General features: G+C 33.4%; 1 protein-coding gene across 1 annotated transcript in view; it reads left to right on the top strand.

Moving 5' to 3' along the window:
• Positions 1 to 21069, top strand: part of LOC103255960 (transcription factor SOX-5-like) — a gene marked incomplete at its 3' end in the record, with an annotated part of 191995 nt that overhangs the window by 49263 nt on the left and 121663 nt on the right. The window contains exon 3 of the mRNA XM_021710374.1: positions 6295 to 6421. Coding sequence (XP_021566049.1) covers positions 6295 to 6421 — 127 coding nt within the window. The remainder of the gene's footprint in view (positions 1 to 6294; positions 6422 to 21069) is intronic.

The following is a 21069-nucleotide window of genomic DNA, read 5'->3' as shown; positions in this document are numbered from 1 at the left end:
GTCATAGATCTAAATGGCCTGTTTTCTTCATTACACAATGGTAACTTGCCTGGCACAAAATTTAAATCTATTAACATATTAGCAGAAAAAATGCATTGAATGCCAACTATGTGCTAGGAATTGTGCTGCTATATAATTAATTATCTCATTTAGTGTAGAGAATTACACTATTTGGGTAAAGAAATGCAGAGCAATTTGGAAATACCTTTATAATTCAGTCATATCTTTAGCATTAATCTTGGCAACATAAAGTTAAGTGGTCAAAAATAGACTTGTAGCCAAGCACGGTGTCTCACACCTGTAATTCCAGTACTTTGGGAAGTAGAGGCAAGAGGATTGCCTGAGCTCAGGAGTTCAAGACCAGTGTAGGCTACTTGGCGAGACCTCGTCTCTATAATAAATTAAAAAATTAGCCAGGTGTGTGGGGCACACCTGTGGTTCCAGCCAATTGGAAGACTGAGGTGGAAGAATAGCCTAATCCCAGCAGGTTAAGGCTGTAGTGGCCATGAGTGTGCCACTGTACTTCAGCCTAGGCAACAGAGTGAAACTCCACCTCAATTAACAAACAAACAAACAAATAAACTTGTACTTATAAAAACTTTAAGTGAAAGACATGCTGCGTGTCATGGTAACTCAAGAAATTAAAAATGACATCTTTTTCCAGGTGCTTGTATTGTAGTTTTAGGTACTGTATATACTAACAAAATGAAAAAAATTAAACTGAATAAAGGTTTATGTAGGTTATAATGATGTTTGTTTCATGTGGGCTGCTCACAAGATTTGGTGATGTTGTCTAAAGTTGGGTGATATTTCAGCCATGGTGGTAGGAAGGGAAGTCTTCGTAGAATAACTAGGTTTTGAATTTGTTCTTTCTATATTTTTATTATCACACAGTTTTATATATCTGTGAGCCTTAAGACAAGTAATATTATCCCCAAAGAAAAACCAGTAGAAGGCACTGCTTCCTAGGATTTTAATCTACCTCTGAATTATCCAGCCAAAGGTTAAAATATTTAGAGAAACACACTTTTAAAAGAAACTGTTACATAATGAAAGCAATCTCTATTCTGATTCTTCTATTTTATAATGATTCATATGCAGAATTCCTTTGTCATTGTATGTATTGTCATTTTGTGGAATAATTATAGCAAGGAACATATCTTAAACAGGCAAGCATTTTTTAAGGTTAAAGCACTAAGTAGATGATACCTCAGTAATAGGTCTACTAATAATTAACTAAGTTGAGTTTTTAAAATAGAGTTATTTAACTTTATAATCCTTTACTTCTACATTTTAAACAGAAGTATATTTTTAACAAGTTCTTTGAAAACATAATTAGACAGGGCCTACCAATTCCTTTATGTTGAAATTTTAAAAAGGATACTGTTATCATTGAACTGGATTTTCTTTTCTCTGTCAATATTGAGATATATTTCAAGAATACTTGTCTTATAAGCTTAGATCTTACAGCTATTTATAACTAGGGCATAGTCATAAGGTTGCTGATTTTAGTTAGTAGCTATTCACTTAACAGATATTTACTGAAAGACTATTATTTTCAGGAAAGGTCTAAGTATTGGCTAAGTAGCTGTGAACACAAACAATGTCTCCTTACTTGGGTCTTTTCTTGTACTGGGAGAAACTGATAACAAAGAAATAAGTATAAAATATGGCAGGTGATGATAAAAGCTACGAACAAAACTAAGGAGTAAGAATGGGATGGGATGCAGGTATAGAAGGGGTAGCCAAGAAAGGCTTTATTGAGGAAATAATATTTGAACAGAAAACGAAAGAAAGACAGGAAACAAGGCAAGTGTATATCTGGTACAGGAAAATTTCACATTGAAAAAATACCAACCGTGAAAGAAATGTGCTTTAAATTGATGGTATATTAGTTTCCATTGCTTCTGTAACAAATTATCACAAACTTAGTGGCTTAAACAATACAAATGTATTCTTTGACACTTTTGGAGACAGCAGTGTTGGCAGGACTGACTTTCTTTAGAGGCTCTAGGGGAGAATCTGTCCCATTGCTGTCTCTAGCTTCTGGAGTCTGTCCATATTCCTTAGTCCTTGGCCTTATCCTCCATTTTCAAAGTGGTAGTATAGTATCATTCAGTCTCTCTTTCTGACCCCAGCCCATGACCCTTCTGCCTCCCCCTTTAATACAGATCTCTATAATTACTTTGGACCCACCAGTAATATTCAGAATAACCTCCCCATTTTGAGACTCTTAATCACACCTGCAATGTCCCTTTGTCATGTAAGGTATTATTAGGACATGAACATCTTGGGTTGAGAGGGGATTATTCTGACTACCACAAATGGTTTGCAATATTGATTTTATTTTAAAATCACTGGGGAGCCTTAAAAAATTCTGATACCTGGTATACCCTTCAGAGCCAATAACATTTCTAGAGGTAGAACCCAGGGATCAGTGTCTTTTAAACCTCTCTAGGTTATTCCAGTGTGCACCCAAAGATTGAGAATCACTGGTTTAATTTTCTGTTGCAGTCTCACACCTACATCTAAATTTGTTCTACATATCTGAACATATTGAGGATATCCTCTTTGCAAAGTGATTATAATTCACATGGAAAACCTTCAGTCAATAGCCACAAAGACCCCAGTAGTTTTCACATTACTATCACATCCTGAGAAGAGTATCCTGGTTATGCAGAATACTACAGGGAAAGGAAGTAAAAGAAAGGAGACTCCTTGTAAAAGCAAGTTGTTTTTTACAAGTAGGGATGTTTCTTATCCATTTTATTCATGTAACTCAGCATTTTATTCATGTAACTCATGTTATATGCTAGACAAGGGATTTGAACCATATTCCGCACTCTCCTCCTTTTCCTATCACATTTTCTAAAGTTTCTTTGCAACTTCACTTTTAGCATTACTTCCTATGTGGGATTCCCTCTCCATTTATTCCGAGACTTTCATTTGTTCTTTTTTTTTTTGAAAGACAATTGGTCAACCATTCTGTGAAACATTCAAGGGTATTCTGGCCCTTGTGAAACCCTCAGGAAGTTGACTATAATGTCATTTGTCCCTTAGACTGAATTGACTTTCATTATTATTTTAACTTATTTAAAATCTCAGTTCATAAGTTTCTTTAAGCAGAGGGCATGAATTATATTTTCTATTCCTATTAAATAAGTGTTTTGTATATAGTTGGTGGTCAGCAAATAGTTAATGATGATTTGGAAGATTCCCCCTTGGCCTTGAAACTAGACATCAATTTTGTCAAGAAAGTTTTATTGTTCACACACAAAGCTGAGTTAAGACCACTGTTATGATACCACATCTCTGCAAGATGGTTTCACATTAGATTACATTTGTCTGTCTTATGTTAGTTTATTTGACAACTGAGTTTTGTTCATTGATAAGCCTAGTGCTATGTCATTCCTGTGGTAATGACAGATACATAAGAGCTATGCCAACCTAGATCCTCAAGTTGTTCCAGCGTACCCTGGCACTGCAACATGGCCATGCAGTATAAGTTACATATGTCAGAAGAGAAATGTATGTACATTTGAGGTATCTTCTTAATGCCTTTAATTAATGAAACTTTCTTCTAACTGAGATGAAACACTTTGGTAGATGAAGAAAATCTCAAGAATCTAATTATTAGTGATCTTGTTTTCAATATTTGGAGAAGTACTGTGAGTCATAGTAAACATGAATAATACGACCAACAGGTTGAAATCTCTCTACATAGTTTATTGTATATTTTACTTTTTTCTGATTTAGCCTATTATTGAAATATAGCTACATTGTTTTTATTGTAATAATTTAACAAATCTTTAAGAAATCTTTTACCTGAATTTATTAAAAAATACCTGTAAGTCTGCATTAAGAACATTCTATAAGACTCTGAAAATGGAATTGAAATAAACACAAAATGTGTAATATTTTAAGATCAGTTGCCTTCTGACATCATGACTCTTTTATATTCAGTGACTTAGACCTAAACTTTTTGCTCTGTAGAATGTTATTTAGAGAGAATGTTTACTGAGTTTCATATAAAGTTAATTTGTACTAAAATGACCATAAGCTTTAAAAAGACTATCAGTGTCTGTCTGCCTGTTCTACCTTATGACTACTTTTGGATTTTCAGTTTTCATAATTGATATTAATAATGATATTGATAAAGTAGACATCAACAGAAAGGTTACTGAAAGTCATAGAATTGGATTCTCTTAGAAAAGGCTAGCCAATCTTGCTTTCTGCTGTGATGATCTAGAAAGTGGCTCTTGTAAATAGCCTGGTTTTCAGTCACTGAGGGACTGCACATGAGGTTGAGGCAGACACCAGAATACCAACGTATTAATTCCAGTAAGAATGATAATGCCTTCACAAACCACAAATACTAGGGTTTGTATAACAAAGGCATAATCTCCTTATAGTCAAGTTACATGTGAAACCAAGAAATAATTAAAAGTTTCTTTATTAATTCATTCTGATAATCACTTCACAAAGTCCTTAAATATTTCAAGTCTGTTGTGTCCACAAATTCTTCATATGGAAATCAGAAGTTTGCTTGCAGAACATGGAATCAGAACAGTGGGAATTAAATATCTCTAGTGTTCAGGGGTAATTACATACAGCAATATATCAATTTGGTGATCTGTATGGTATGCCAATGCATAGAACTATTCTGTTAATTACAGCCACTCATATTGTTCCTATTACTTAAAATATCTTGGGAAAAGACCTTGGTAATGGAATTGAAAATAGTTAAAAAATTGAAATTGAAATATGATGGCCTAATCTACTTCTCCTTTAGATAGTGCTCACATGGTAGCTGCTAGTATTTCTTCCTCTTTATTTGTTTCTTCAGCTGATCAACACCCCTATTAACATGTCTTTTTAAACAGTTGCTGACACATTTGATCAGTTTATTGTTAAATATTGTTGATCAGGAAGCGTTTCTCTAATGGGAGACTTTTTATTTTGATTTTACAGTTAAACCCTTAGAAGGCAATCTGTTTTTCTCATTTTGGGTTTTTTTATTTGTTTGTTTCTTGAGGGTGGGTGGGCCACACTGTAGTTTTAAATAATAGTATTACTCAATAGAGATTGGAAGCATTTTTGGGGAAGAACACATTTTAAGTTTAAAAATCAGTAATACATTTGAAAGAAGTGGTGTGGCAGTTAGTAAATACTTTCCTGCCTCCTATCTCACTGGCCTAGAATAAGAATGAATGATTCTGGAAACTCTTTGTTGAACAAAAAATATAACCTTTTCAAGGTCAAATCAAGTTGTAAATACTACAAGAGAGTTTTTTTTAATTAAACATTTTTACTTGATTTTATTTCTATGTAAAACTTTCAGTGAAAGGAAAAATAACTTTCTATTTAAAATATTTGCAACATATTTTTAAACTCTGGTAATATTCTGAATCAGACTCAAGTACAAAGAAAATGTTTTATTCTTATTTAATTATGTAAGCCAATTAGTTCATCAAAACAAAATATTCTTCTTTGGATTTTCTTAAAATTTAAATATTCTAAAGAGTAAATAAATCTAAGATTTATTCACATCTAAATCATTCATAGAGTTGTAAAAATAAAATAGAAATTTTTTATATTCTTACCTTTTTAACTACCTTGCAGCTTTGCTTTTGTAACTAAATGACAAAATTGGGTGACTTTGGGAGGTGAGGGAAAGAAAATTCTTAACTGTTTCAAGATTAACAACGATCATAAAATTAATTAAATCCTTAGTAAGCCTCAAATATCAAACTTTTTGTCAGTTGTTCTAAGGTTTGCTTATAATGAATATTTCTATATTTCACAATAATCTACTTTTGATAAAATGCAAATTTGTTTGAATGGCACTCATTTACTTACAGAGTTTATTTTTGGATGAAAAAAATTTAGTTACTTCTCTTCTTTTAAACTGCCAACAGTATTTGCCATTCGTAGATGTTCTGTCTTCAATAATGTCTACCAGACTGTAAAGCTAGATGGGTATTTTTCTTTCCTTTAAAATGAAATGGTCTTTCATTATGCAGTGTTCTTAGGTGAATTCTCTTGTTTAAGAAGCCAGAATACAAGAGAGTGCTATATTAGTGTATTATTCTCACAACAAACAAGCACTGTTCTGTTGCTACCTGCTTGGCCATTGTTTCTGATTGTGCGTGCTTTGCAGTGGTATTTGGATGGTTTCCTGCTCTCTGCTAGCACAAAAAGGCATTTCTGTTACAATGGCCCCTAACCACACAATGACGGCATTAAGGATTTATGTGGAGGTTTCATTATTTTCTCCTCTTTTGTTCCTTCCAGGATGTCTTCCAAGCGACCAGCCTCTCCGTATGGGGAAGCAGATGGAGAGGTAGCCATGGTGACAAGCAGACAGAAAGTGGAAGAAGAGGAGAGTGACGGGCTCCCAGCCTTTCACCTTCCCTTGCATGTGAGTTTTCCCAACAAGCCTCACTCTGAGGAATTTCAGCCAGTTTCTCTGCTGACGCAAGAGACTTGTGGCCATAGGACTCCCACTTCTCAGCACAATACAATGGTAGGTTTCTCATAGTCTATTGTGCCGACACTCAGTTTTGACCAGTCTACTCTTCTGATACTTTGGCTTCAGTCCTTTGCTTTATGCTTATCATCTACTTAATAACCATATATAAGATTCAACTCTGACATCTTAGAATTCTTTATAAGTAAATTTGTTTCAATAGGGAGTCTGGAATATACAATTTTTTGTTGTTGTTTTTTAAAGAATTCCTGCTTCTGAGGCAATTTAAAGAAGAAGACATGCAAAACATGAGAATAATGTAAAAGTAATACATTTAAATTAGTGTGAAAGTTCAATGTCATAGTCTTTATAAAAGGGTTTTTTTTCAGAAAGGGTTACGTGAGCATAGTTTGAACATTTCAACCATGATAAATCAGTGTTTTTCCATTTTTTGTTTTGCCTAGATTGGATTACAGAATTCCTTACAATACTTGAAATTTTGTGGAAGAATATATTTCATAGAGACCCTAGTTTCCTAATATGACTGCAGCAATTCTTAAGTCAGTCTCATTCACACTGTTGTTCTGTTATTTAAGTAATTCCCTGTTGCATTCTAGTCTAAGATATGCAACTCAGGATAACTCCTCTGACCCTTTATCCTAGTGTCTGGATCACTGCAGATGATTAGGAAACTGGGACTTTTTGACCAAGAAGAGAGAAGCCATCATAGCCTCTTTGGCTAAAATGTAAACAGCACATAACAAACACAAATAAGACATTGTGGTCCTTCTTAACAGCTTAAATATATAAACTTATCATGTTAACAACGTAGCAGGCCACTTTGCTCCCAGTAAACCCACCCTCACCTTTTTAACACGGCTAGGTAGGTGGATGGCACGTTTTTGTGGCCTCTCTTCCTTTTCTAATTTAAGGATGACAGTGCTACTAATTTGAACATGATTACAACAACAGAAATATGTTTTATTTACATTCTCATACCTTTAAGGACAGGTATATCTGATCCTGATATATCTTTGTTTTATTTCTCCAAGGAAATTCTTGTACATCATTAGTATATTTAGTGCTGAAATATGTTCACTTGTCCATGCTATTGAATTACTGGGTATGAAATTAAATCAACAAGAAGAATCAGCCATCTTCTGATAGCTGTGCAGTAGACACAATATTTAGTTTTCACATTATAATTAAATATTCCTATTTAACATTTTGGCCTCATAGGCCAAAATTTATTTGGGCATTTGACTGTGAGCTGAGATTCTCCCACCACAAATAATGTTTTTGCTCATTCATGTATAGAACTTACATAGAAGTAGTGTTTTAAGCATGTCTTAATAATATTATAGCTCATTTATTATTCCAATAATTCAGTGAGGTATTATTACTAATTCTATTTTACAGATGAGAAAACTGAGGTACAAAGAGGTTAAATAACTTGCTCACATCACAACTGATACGTAATAGAAATAGGATTTACCCAAGTCATCTGTCTTTGAATCCATGCTTACAAACATGGAAACTGTTTCTTCACATGAGCACAGGTGTATTTTGTATTCTGATTATCTAGTACTTGGCAAGTTAAATCATACCACCTAGTATTACTCCTCTCCTTTCTGCTATGAACTTATATTAGTTATGTGCAATGATAAAACTTTTTGTTTTCTTCTCAAAAAGGTAAAACTAGGAAAACAAAGGAGGTGGGGAGTAGTAGTACACAGGTCAAACAAAGTAATGAAGTCAGACACTCTGTTAGGCATTGCATTACCCCTAATTCCCTTTCCCTCAATATTTTGACCACTATCTTCTCTCAAAGAGCATCTAATTGGGAATGTTTCTGGATTGGTTTGCCTGTGATAAACACAAACATACAAATTTGAAAGGATGAATGTAAATAGTTATGACTAGAAAGATACCAAAAAGAAAAAGGGGAGATTATTTTAAGTACCGCCAAGATGGGCCTGAGAAAGTATTAAATTACATAATTTAGTTGGCATTAGGGGATGCTGTGATGGAAACAGTGCAAATGAAACTATTCCATTTTTAATGGAGAATTTGCTCTAACTAAAAAAACTATGAGCTGCCTGTTTTATACCAAATTTTACATTGGGCACTATGGAAATAAATTTGAATAAAACATAATCCTCTTCCTTAAAGAACTCCATCTAAAGTAGATGTTCTAAGCTGGGGGTCTATAGATCTCCTACAAGTGAATACAGAATTCTGTAGATATGAGCTTATCAGAGTAGCAAACATTATGATTTCCATGCATTCTTAAGTAGATCTGGGACCCCCCAAAAGGTTAAGGTCTGTCTTTCTAGAAGTTAATACAGTTTGGATACAAATGCTTCTCCTTAATTTTAGTGACATCAGCACTTATACTTTCTCTTACTAAACATTTAATTGGTTTCTAAATTTATTTTTACCTCACATGTTTCTTGATTCTAGCTGCTTTTCATTTCTTGTGTAGATAATTAGAAGAGTCACTCTATGATTTCAAATTTTCAGGCTTTCTTTCCAAACTTTCTTTCAACTTTCAGCATACTTGTTTCCCTGAGAGATGACTTGGACTGTTTACCTCATTTTTGAAACTATGTGCCCGGTTGCTTACAGGATTTAGCCCCAGACTCCTTATCTTAGTAAAAAACTCTATATAGACTAGCATCAAGCTATGACTTTGATCTCCTAACATATTGTTCTTCAGAACCAATGCTCTGGTCATGCCAAGCTTTTCATACATGTTCATAAATATACCTGATAATCTTTGAGTGACACAGTTTTATTTTTTCTGCCTGGAAAACTTTCACTTCATATGTGAACTTCTTGGTGAATTATGTTTCTCCCACAAGACTGAATATAAAAATTTCCTCTTCTTAGATGTTTTCACTGACTGCCCAAGGCAGAATGACTACTGCTTTATTCTTTTATCCATGACACTTATTTATATTTTCTCTCATGGTCCTCATAGTAAATATTCATTTACTTTTCTTTCTTTCCATATACTGTATTTCTTTTTGAAGACATAGTTGTGTGTGTGTGTGTGTGTGTGTGTGTGTGTGTGTGTGTGTGTGTGTGTGTATTTTTTTCTGGAAACTAGCATACAATAGATACTCAACTTATAATTATTCACTAAACGGCTGAGTGTCTTTGGATGAGTAAATACTTAATATGTTTTAGGCAAAGTTGTTGAAGACACTAAATTATAGTGAATATATTTATTATCTAGCAATTTTAGAACTAAGGTAGAATTTACTAGTATAGTATGTTCAGAAACCAGAAATCATGATATATTAAGCTAATAAGATATATGTTACTCATTTGTCAAAGTTATTGAATATATTTATAGTATTATTATCCAACATGAATAGTTTCTCTTTTTTTTCTGGCTACTAGGCTGGCCGTTGTCATAGTCACACAATAGGTCCTTTTATTTCAGTACAGAAAGTCTCTCTCTCTCTCTTTCTCTCTTTTTCTATTCCATATCTTTGAAAACAGAGAATGTTTCATAGTCTTTATATTATGGAGTTCAATTTAAGAAAAAAAATCAAATTTCATTGCCCATTTATGTGTGACATTCATGCTTCATTCTTAAATAAAGCAGAGAGATACTGGGAGGTGTGTAGTTTGTATTGCCCGATTAGATTAGAGACAAAGTGAAACTGTTGAGTGATCCTTGCAATGCTGACTTAAGTTATAGAGTGATAATTTCAGTATAAAATTAGTTTGGAAATTATTTCTTGAAATAAAAGTTCTATGCACTTAATTACTATTGCCCTATACAGATTTTGGGGAATCAGGATGCCTTGTTCACATTCAAGGTATGCAGGTGTTAAGGTTTGGAATGGAGTCAGATAAGGATGTAATTCCTCCTTTCTGAAATTGTGTTTATTGCTTTAGTATTTTGGAGAAGTAAACTAAGTGCCTAACTAACTAAGAGCAACTTCCAGACAGCTATAACTGATATAAATACTAAAAGTTCACTTATTCTTGGAAGATTTTACTCAGTGTTCAGAGTGCACACTGTATAACAGATGAACTTTCTTAAGTATATCATATACATATATTTATAAAGTACTATCAGATTTCTAATCAACATAAGATACGGAGATTGTTATAAGTTTATGAAAAAGACTGATTTTGTTGCTCCCTTCTGAAGCTTTAATAATCCTGCCAAGCTATTAATAGCAAAATTTGATTCCCACCTAATCTTCAAAAAGTTAAAAGCAATGGGAAATTCTGATTCTGACAAGAAGGGAAAGGCAGTCTTTGTTTATTCTTTTTTTTTTTTTTTTTTGAGTTGGAGTCTCACTCTGTCGCCCAGACTGGAGTGCATTGGCCGCTCCCGGCCACTGCAGTCCGGCGATCCTTCCGCCTCAGCCTTCTGAGTAGCCGGAATTACAGGCAAGCACTACCATGTCTGGCTGATTTTTTGATTTATTGTAGAGATGAGGTCTCACCAAGTTGCCTAGGCGGGTCTCGAACCCGCGGGCTCAGGCAATCCACTCACCTCAGTCTCCCAAAGTGCGGTATTACAGGCTGAGCCACCAAACCCGGCTTGTTTATTCTTATTGATGGTCAAATTTCCTCTTGTCTTTTTGTCGTTGATTGTCTTTTTTTTTTTTTTTATCAAGACTCTGGAAGCTATCGAGTCAAAATTTCAGGGACAAGCAAGAATCACTATAATTTCTGACTCCTTTTTAATAATAGTTCTGATACAGATGGATTTATTTGATGATGGAAAAGCCTATCTTGAATATGTCCTTGTGTCAATTAACATGAGTGGTTTTGGACCCCAAAAGAGGATAGAGTAAGTCTGAAAAGAAATCAAGTAGCAGCATCAGGAGCAGCTAGGGAACTCTATGGTGGCCATTTTGATGCTCATTTTTCTGTCTGGCTACATGCTACTTCTGTTGGTTAGATTGTTGTTCCTGTGTCAAATGTGACGTGAAATGAAAGTCTTGACCACCTGTGGTTCCAGAATAATCAGTTGAAATTTTTAAAATATAAAAATTATATTCTATTTCAGCCATATTTTCTTTTGACTCTTTAAACTACTTTTGTGTTGGGTGAACAGTATAATATTTATATTTTAAAAATAATTTAAATTGCTCATTCTAGAGTTAGCTGAATTTTATTATGAAATAAATACTATGTGTGTGTAATTTTTTAACATTTACAGAGCCACTGAATTTGAAAGTATGATGTTATTAGTATCTCATTTATTGTTTATATTCATGACATTTTATTGGAATTATTAAAGAACTCTCCATATATAGCCTTAGTTTAATAACATCATACATCTTAATGTCAATGTGCTTAAACTTTAAAGACACTAATTATCATAAAGCAACATTAAACATTAGTCAGTTTCTTCCTGAAGTTCACCAAAAGAAAAAAAAGAAGTCTTTTTAAGTTGATAATCTAAAGAGGTTGAAAATATAACTGGGAACCCAAGTATAACATTATAGCTAAGGCTGCAATGTATGAAAACCAACCCTAAAAACTGAAAGAATTCATTCAATGCACATGACAGAAAGAGGCTTTTACTTGCTCAGGCTCACTCTCAGTTCTTGGGATGCTTTATTTACCCAAAATAATTTTAATTGCTATATTATAGCTATGTCTTGAAATACCCTTTATATGAATTTTGCTTACAATTTAACAGTCAGTTATGTGTTTTCGATGTTTGACTAGGATAGTGTTATGTGTGAAATACTGTTCAGAAAATTTAACAAGGAAAAGAGAAAAATGCATGTGTTACTTAAAAATACGTTACAGAATAGGGCCTTAATTATGTTATGGTAAAGATTCCTATTTTTATATGGTGCTTTTTATAAGCTTTAAAATTTCTGGTTACCTTTGTACATCAAACTTTGCATAAGTTATTGTGATGCTATAATGCATACTGTTGTTAAACCACTGTGGTTACTGTGCCAGTTCTAATAATGAGAATTTCATTGTTTAGGGAGAGCAGTCTCCTACACTCTAGACAAAAGTGTAATTACTTTTGAACAATGTGGAATGTGCTCAGTTTAATAGCATGGAGAATAGATTCAGAAAGATTCAGATAAAGTAAGATTGGAAGCCATATGTGCAGTGTGCCAGTATAAAATTATGATAGTAGGCAATATAATTCTACACACACATACCCGATTTCACACAGTTTATCTATAAACTGTTGTTTCTGTAAGAGATAGGCTTGCTTATCTGAACAAGGCCAATTCAATTGAAACAAGGTAAAAAAAACGCTGACGAATTTGTATTTGTTTTTTATGGTAAATTGATGTTTATCATACAATGAAATTACATTGTTACAAGCATTACTCTGTAAATGTTGTTACAAAATACCACATGAAGCTGTTTATCAAGATATAATCCCAGGCTTGTGTTTAAATGTAAGTGGTTCAATCATTACACTTGCATTGTTTTGGGAAATTACCCCCAGGGCTAGCAGGAATGGGGACATGTGAAAAACAATCAGTTGGGGTCCATCAAAGCCACTGGATAAGTTGTGCAATAGATCATTTTGTCCTACTGCCATACCATTCCATTCAGTCCAGTGGTAGGAGGAGGAGTCCAATGTTAAGTTGAGAAAACTGTGATTCATATGGTGTCCACAGTATTTGAAGTAGTACTGTTGAGTGTAAAGTTAACTGGACCTTGAGAAATTAATGAGTATTCTCTCACATGAAAAAAAGTGGTATGTGGGTGTTGTAAGATAGTTGAGGATACTTAATGAGGATCTACTATTAATATCCCTATGCAGGACTGTGCCATGGCACAGAAACAGGCAAGAACTTATGCTGTGGAGGGGAAATGTGCTTGCTTTTAAAAAAGATTTAATCTAATGGAATTTAGTGGCTTTCATTTAATAAGGTGTGTTGCAGAAAGGCTGAACTCAAATACATAAATGAATACTTATCAGCAGAGACATAGACATGAATAAGAACCAATCTCTTTCCTCATGTAGCTTTTGTGTAGTATAGAGAGGTAGAGAAGCTAAAAGTCACCATAATGTAATATAAAATATTAGAGCCCTGATACAGGAGATTTACAGTTGAAAAGCATCTCATTTTGGGGGATCAAAAATAGAAATTGTTTCCACCCAAAATAATTATTAGATGTCTAGATATTTAAAAACATACATGTATATATACACACTCCTGTACATTGGATCAGTTATTTTTAATTTAAGGTCTTTATACTAGAATATAGTTTTGATTTTGCCGTAAATATTATTTTACTAGCAGAAATAACTCATAAAAAGCAAATTAAAAATAATAGTAATACTGAACACAATATATGCATAGTAAAGTGTACATTGAAGCTTTTAATATAAAATGGGGAAAAGTTAGTAAAATATGTGCCTCACGTTACTAGGGATAAGAGCAACTATTTTAGATATTGAAGCTTTAAATGTTTTCTTTCTTTATCTGAGTGACCACCTTGAATGAAGTGGAAAGAATGATGAAATACTTGGCTGGAATACTGAAAATAGCAAGGACACTAAGGAGTAATGCTGGAGACTTATGTGAATGGTGTTCCTGATTTTGTGGCTTGGATAGGTGGTCATCTTTATCTCATTTGTTTTTCTCAGACATCCTTTTTTTTTGTTTTTGTTTTTTTTAAAGAAAAACTTATTTATATTAGAAAATTAAAAATAATGACAAGTTTCTTTGCAACCAGACTTCATTCTGTGTCATGGACAGTTATTTTCAATTCTTCCTCATTTCTTTGATTATTTTCTTCTTTTGCTCCTGTTCTTCCTCTTTCTTTCAATTAGCTTCTACCAGAAAACATTCTTAATGAGTACTCTTGTGGATCTCAATAGAGCCATTATCAGAAAGGAAGACAGGGTAGGAGAATCAGCACCATTGTGCTCTGAATCATACTTCCTTCTTATTTACATATATTGCCTATGGGGGGTTGCCAGACCTTCCTGTAGTCAGTCTAGGTTTCTGTTACTACATGTGATTAACAAAGGTCTATTGGTTTTATGATAAAGTGTTCACTGGTCTTTAGTAAGCAGGACCAGTATAGTGAGTTCTTCCTAAAAGCATACAGTGCATTTCTTTAGTGTTTTCTGAGATTATTTTATTTTACTTTTCTTTTATGATGTGATGCTGATAGTTTTATTTTCAATACCCTCACTTGGAAAAACAAGACTTGGAACCCTATGTTGGTTCCCAAATTATTTTTTGAAATTGTACCTAGTGAATCCAAATGTCTGGGAGCTAGTGCTTTAGCAGATACCTATGCTCTTTATGTACCTGTTACTAGCTTTCATTTTCAATTATTTAATAGCATTTGTCACTGTTTCCAATCAGTTCTTGATTTAGCTAAATAAATTCTTTTATCTTCATTTTTTTTTAAAAGTTGAGATTTTTATAGAGTTTGGTAAAAAGTTTAAGAAAGAGGGAAGGAGATCATTACATACATAGAAAGTAATTTTGATGTTAATGCCAGTATATAAATGCAGTATAAGTGATAATAGTAGTGCATTTATCATTTTTAAAAATTTTATATTTGTAAATGACAATCACTCAAGAATCCAAAAGAAACAGGGATCTTGCATTGCTGGTCCCTGATTTGTAGGATTGAAATGAATTCTGTAAGATTTGGTAACTCTGTTATCCATGGGAAACTCAACTATTTCAAATAATGCTTCTACCATATTCTCTCTTGGTCATATCAGTTAGATACAGCAACTACCAATTGCATTGAAAAAGGGAAAAGTGACCTTTGAATAGCAACCTCTTTAAAAAATACAACTATTAGCATTTCATTTGGATCTTAAGGAAGTGAAGTTATGAAATAAGGAAGTATAGCATTGGATTTTCATTTAAATTTCTTTTTTTCACATATTTTGGTAGTTATACTCACATAACTTTCTCTTTTAAAAGTATGTACAAAGACAAATACTTGAGCTTTGAGGTGATAAATTAAAAAATGAAAAACATTCTGTAATACAGAAAAATGTAATAGGATGACAGGAGGGGGCATTTTCAAGAAAAATGATTCCTTAAGAAAAGACTATCTGAACTCAAAATGCTTAGAACACTATTGGTGCAACATTAGGTAATTTGAAAGCATTAAGTATATTTAAACCCTTTCCTTATTCCACACAGTCTGAAATGCTAATAATTTGTACTGGCATTAAAGCTGACATTAAAACTGAATTTATGATAGTATTTCAATATACTACTAGTTTTGATCATTTTGTGCCACTTTCCCCATTTCTTTTTTAGAAAGTAATTCTCTCTTGTGTTCTCTCCCCCCCCCCCATTAGGTAGGATTGGGAGTTCTTTCATATTTAAAATGGGAAATAAATGTAAAGCTGACTTAAGGTGACAGTTATAAATGGTCTGTTTGGTTACCTATCTCCTTTGTGCAAAGGCAAAATGCTCTTTAAAATTTTTTCATAGACCATTTTTAGGAATGATCCATGTGAGCAGATGAGGTATAATATAAGGAGAACACCCTTGGCCAGCTCTGTGACACTGACATCACATGATAAAGTAAATGAACACAAGTGACTGGATTTTGTGTCTTATTTAGTCAAGGCTGCTTCTGTGGCAGCAGGGCAAACAATGTTATCATTATATAGAGAAGCAGTGTTTACTTCAGTGTCTCTTCATAGCTCTTAAAAATCTAACCTGTCTTGAGATAAAACAGTTAATCTTGTTTGTTGATATCTGCAAACTACAAAATAATATTCTAATAAGAAAAATTTTAAACAGAGGAAGGATATGAAAAAAGACGGGTATAACTCGAGAGGTACTGTTGAATAGCTGTTTATTTATTTAAAAAATGTAAAAATAGGTACCATATAAAAATTCAAAACCTATTATTAATGAGTAATAGAAAAATAAGTTACAATAATTTACAGCATTGCACTTAATAATATACTAAGCCTTGCAACCACCTCACTGGCCACTTCTATACCTTTTCCTCAGTGTAAACATACATCCTGGAGGATGGGAGATTGCTGGACTCTTACTAATATCCATATTCAGGCTTTATGGCAGTAGCTGGCATGTTTTGCACCACTGGGAATGATAGGAGTCAGAGAATATTCTTCTTGTGCGTTTGAGATTCTGATATCCCCGGGGTCATCAGTAGAACATAAGAAGCAACTATGAGAGTCTTGTGTGAAAATATCTTACAACTAGTCTTCAGTCTGTTAAGTGCAACTCAAATATGGGGGATTTCAGTCAATGTTTTTTAGAATGTAGTATCTAATAATTAGTAATGAGAATGTATAATGTTTCAATGTTTTTTGTGTACTAGCCACCCTACATTGATTATCTCAGCCAATCCTGTATCAATTCAGTAAGTTATTCAGTAAGCAACTGTAATTATCCTCAATTTAGAGATGGAAAACAGTCTTGGGTAGTTAAAGTGACTTACCTAATAAATAAGTGATAGTGTTTGGGTTCACAACTTTAGAGTCCAAGGACTTAATAACTGTGCTCATTACCTCTCCTCTTATATAAACATTAAAATCTTTTTTTTATAGTTTATCAGAATAAACAATTTTAAAAGGCTTTAGAAATGCTTGTGGGGCAAGCAGTATTTTTACTTGATTACTAATTCTATGCTAACTCAGATATAACTTACGTTTTTTATCTTTTTAGCTGGCTGTAAATGGGCCAAGGGATTTGACTATTTTAAAATGTGTACAAGAAGTTCTATATTGGCTGTCTGGCAATATGTGGGGTTCCAAAGGATTATTTTGTTAACCCTTTAATGTAACAATTAGTATTAATTTGTGTTCTATCTAAAAGAAATTTGATATGGCATAGTGGTTAAGCCCATGGCCTGTAGTGACGACATTATTGAGTAATTTCCAAGTTTTGCTGTTTGGTATTGCAAATGTATGGCATTTGGCAAGTTATGAACAATTTTGTACCTTATTTTTGCCATCTGTAAAATGGGAATGATAAAAATAGTCTCTGACTTAGAAAGTGCTTACAGTGTTTATAAAGCACTGTGGTGGTTGACATATAACAGTTACTCAGTATAGTAATAACTGATAACTATTAGTTAAACAAGTGCCTAAATAAATGTTCAAGTTCTGTGATTTAGAAGAAATGCTACATTGTATTAAAATCAAATATATTCATTATTATAAATTTAAGTAACCTATAAGAAAATCTTAAACTAAGGAAAAACTTTTGAAATGAGACATCAAATACTGTAGAAATCTCAATCTGTTGTCATTAAAAGGAGACCATTCATTCAACCTAAGGTCTTATCTGTCAATCAAATATTTATGACACATTCAGTTATCAAAAATATTATTCACCGGCAGCCAAATTTTTGCTCAGGTTATTTAGCAACAGCAAATGCCTCCATCATCACCGCCACCACAACCAAATCAACCAAAACCAAGCTGAAACAACATTTTAATAAGATGATGAGACATATTATTTGGTGGCAAAGAGCCTTATCTCACCCTTAAACTGCTTGGGTTCCAATAATAATTCCAAATCATATGAGATAGGTTATCTTGTGGCATCTCTATGCCTTTGTTTTCTCATGTGAAAATGGTGATAATAATTAATAACCTCTTCATGTATAAGAATTAAATAATAGAATTCTCATAAATGGTGTTGAGACATGCCTGAAACATAGCAAGCACTTAATAAATGCTATAGTTCTTAAATAGTTTGTCATCTGTTGACCAAGATCTATTGTTTGCCAGAACAAAAGACTGTATTTTCTTTTGGGTTCCCAATAGTCATGTTTTCCTTTTAGTCACTTGAAGGAATGTTACTCATGTATACTTCCCATTTTAAATGGTTTAGTAGCCTTACTGGTAAGTTCTGTCAGTATCCCCAGATGTATTTCACCTTCCATATGAAATGCAAACTCATTTAAAGTAGAAAACTCTATAGGCCCTTTGGGGTAACATGTTTGTCTTGTTTACCACTGTATTTTTAGAATCTGGCATAGTGACTGACACACAGCAAGTATTTCAATATAGTCAAATGGATAAATTCATGAATGTCTCCAAAGCCTGTGCTCGCAGAAGACACTCTGAGTATAACTTTCCTCATACAAATATTGATATTTAACTCATAGGCAGTTGATATAACTATTAAATGAGTAATCACCTTGCATAGTGCTTGTCATATAGCAAGTATTCAGTTAATGTGAATTCCCTTTCCATCTTTCCATTGCCCTTCTAATTTTCTCAGCCCAGTTGATCTCTAGCTCACTCTGATAGAAGATTGTGATCATTTTTCTATAGGTTCATATATAAACTTCTCCAGTTTATCAGAGAAAAATAGCAATATCAACACAACAACACAAAACCAAATAATATTTTAGAATAGACTATATTTTAAAATTCTTGATTTTTCTGCATGAACATTCTAAAGGCTGCATCATGACTTTCTTTTAAGACATGGTTAGAGGGTTTGTGTTTATTACTATGGTTTTATTAGTATATACACTCACTTTTTGAAATGGTTCATTTCACTTTAAAATTTCTATTCATTCAGGAATTTTAGAGGCACTGTGAGGGGTTCAGTTTTTTGTTTATTATTACTGTGTTTATTGCATTTTAGTCCTTTGACCTCTCTTCTATTTTATCAGCTAGAAGAGCTTGAAATTATGTTAAAAGAATATGATATGGGGAAAAACACAATACATGTGGGTTTTTATAATATAACAGCTCGCTTGTCAGAAATCTGACGTGTTGCATCTAAAACTGACACATCCAACCAAAATATGTATATCTTCAACTGTTAATTCTTTATAATTAAATATAAAACCCTGTCTTCGTTTTACTGGCTAAAACCTTGACTTGTTATTTCCTAATGTATTTCATGTGTTCTTTTAATTTCCTATCATGTAAATTCTTCCCTATTCACTTATGTCCTTTTCAGTGATTCTATAATTATTTTTGTTTTACATAGATAGAAACATGTTTTCCCCCTGTTTTACATATGGTGTTTTTGCTTCATGCAGAGAGAACTACACAGATGACACTTTTTTTAAAATCCAAATTTTATTCAGTTTTACATTTTCATGTTTATAACCCTGGATATCTCCAAAATGTCCTTACCTAAAACACTTTATTGTTTTATTACTAGATTTATACCAGTAAGCATACACCAGCTTTCTTGGGGATAATCTTTAAGCAGAACTTAGTAAGACGAGCTTTGAAAACTATCATTCCTAGGAAAGTAAATCTCGAATCATGAAACATCAGTTTAATCGCTCCCCTTGACAACTTAACACGACAGATTGAAATATAAAAGCCGATGCAAGTGGGATCAATGGATTATCTAAGTCCCTGAACATCTTTTCTTAAATTGGGGACTTGACAGAGTGGTTGTGAGAGGGGTGTGTATAGTGTATCCCTTGTCATGTGAAGAGCATTAAGTTTTCAGAGATTAGTGCTGAGTGGATGTGGTCTACCTGGACATGATGAAGCAGGGAGAAAGAAATTGTATGGGAATGAAAGAGAAAAAGAGGGGGCTAAGGGAGGAGAGGGATAGAGAGATTTACATGTGAGAACTCAGGGGGCTTTGTCATGGCAATTGTATAAAGTGATATACAGTGCAAATCGACTTGAGCATGTCCCCGGATAGCAGGCGGTTTACAGCCTCCAGGAGCTGAGATTACTGCTTTATCTTGTCATACTAAATTAACATGGCAGCACACTGTTAAACAGTGGTGACCTCTTCATCTGGGGAAATTGCTGCCTAAAAGAGATGGTATTTAAGTTTCTCTCTTTCTGCCCATCTTTCTATAGCTATAAAGCATTTTGGGGGTTAGACAGTAGCTATTTTAAAATTACTATAGAAAAAAATACATTTTTATATTATTATATTAAGGAGACATAGATAGTCTTTAGTTAGATCAAACTGACACTTGGATAGACTAATAAGATTTTATCCAGTGTTCTAAAAATGATATCTCATCTTCATACATTAGAATTAGAAATATATTTGTGATCATTTCATTTTAATTCCTTATTGTTACTCTACAAATTACCCATTCATTTGTGTTAGAGTTCATTTTTGTAGCTTCCTTAAGATTTGATTGGTAGTGATCTGTTCCATAGGAGGATTAAGACTTGGACTCTTGTTCTATTGGTCAGGTAAAGGAATAGACTAAGAAAACTAGCAAAGGAATGATGCCTTAAATATAGGTAACCAGGTGATTTCTTCTTGTTAGAGCTTACTTGTACTACTTTGTTCCCTGCATTCTTTTTAATTCTTTAATAAAGGGGAGATAGAAATGGAAGTGGAGATGGAGAGGTGCAAGAGTGGGAATGGGAGTGAAGGAGAGGGAGAGAGATAAGACTATAAGATTAATATGTCTTACCCATCTTCAGGTTGCACTTATTTCCTTCATTTGTTTCCTAAAATCTACATATAGGAATAAATGATATTAATTTTTCTTCTGTCTTAAAATGTTGATTAAATGTATGCATACATACAGAAATGTATGTTTTTATTCTCAGTAAGTATGACTGGAATTTGAATTAAAGGAAGGGTAAAGAAAAGCTTAAAAGCCGGGCTCGGTGGCTCAGCCTGTAATCCCGCGCCTTTGGGAGGCTGAGGTGA

Source organism: Carlito syrichta, unplaced genomic scaffold, assembly GCF_000164805.1.
Source record: "Carlito syrichta isolate Samal-C Ts95f unplaced genomic scaffold, Tarsius_syrichta-2.0.1 Scaffold288767, whole genome shotgun sequence".
Classification (NCBI taxonomy): domain Eukaryota; kingdom Metazoa; phylum Chordata; class Mammalia; order Primates; family Tarsiidae; genus Carlito; species Carlito syrichta.
Note: the sequence above shows the minus strand (reverse complement) of the source record. Positions and strands in the feature narration are given on the sequence as shown.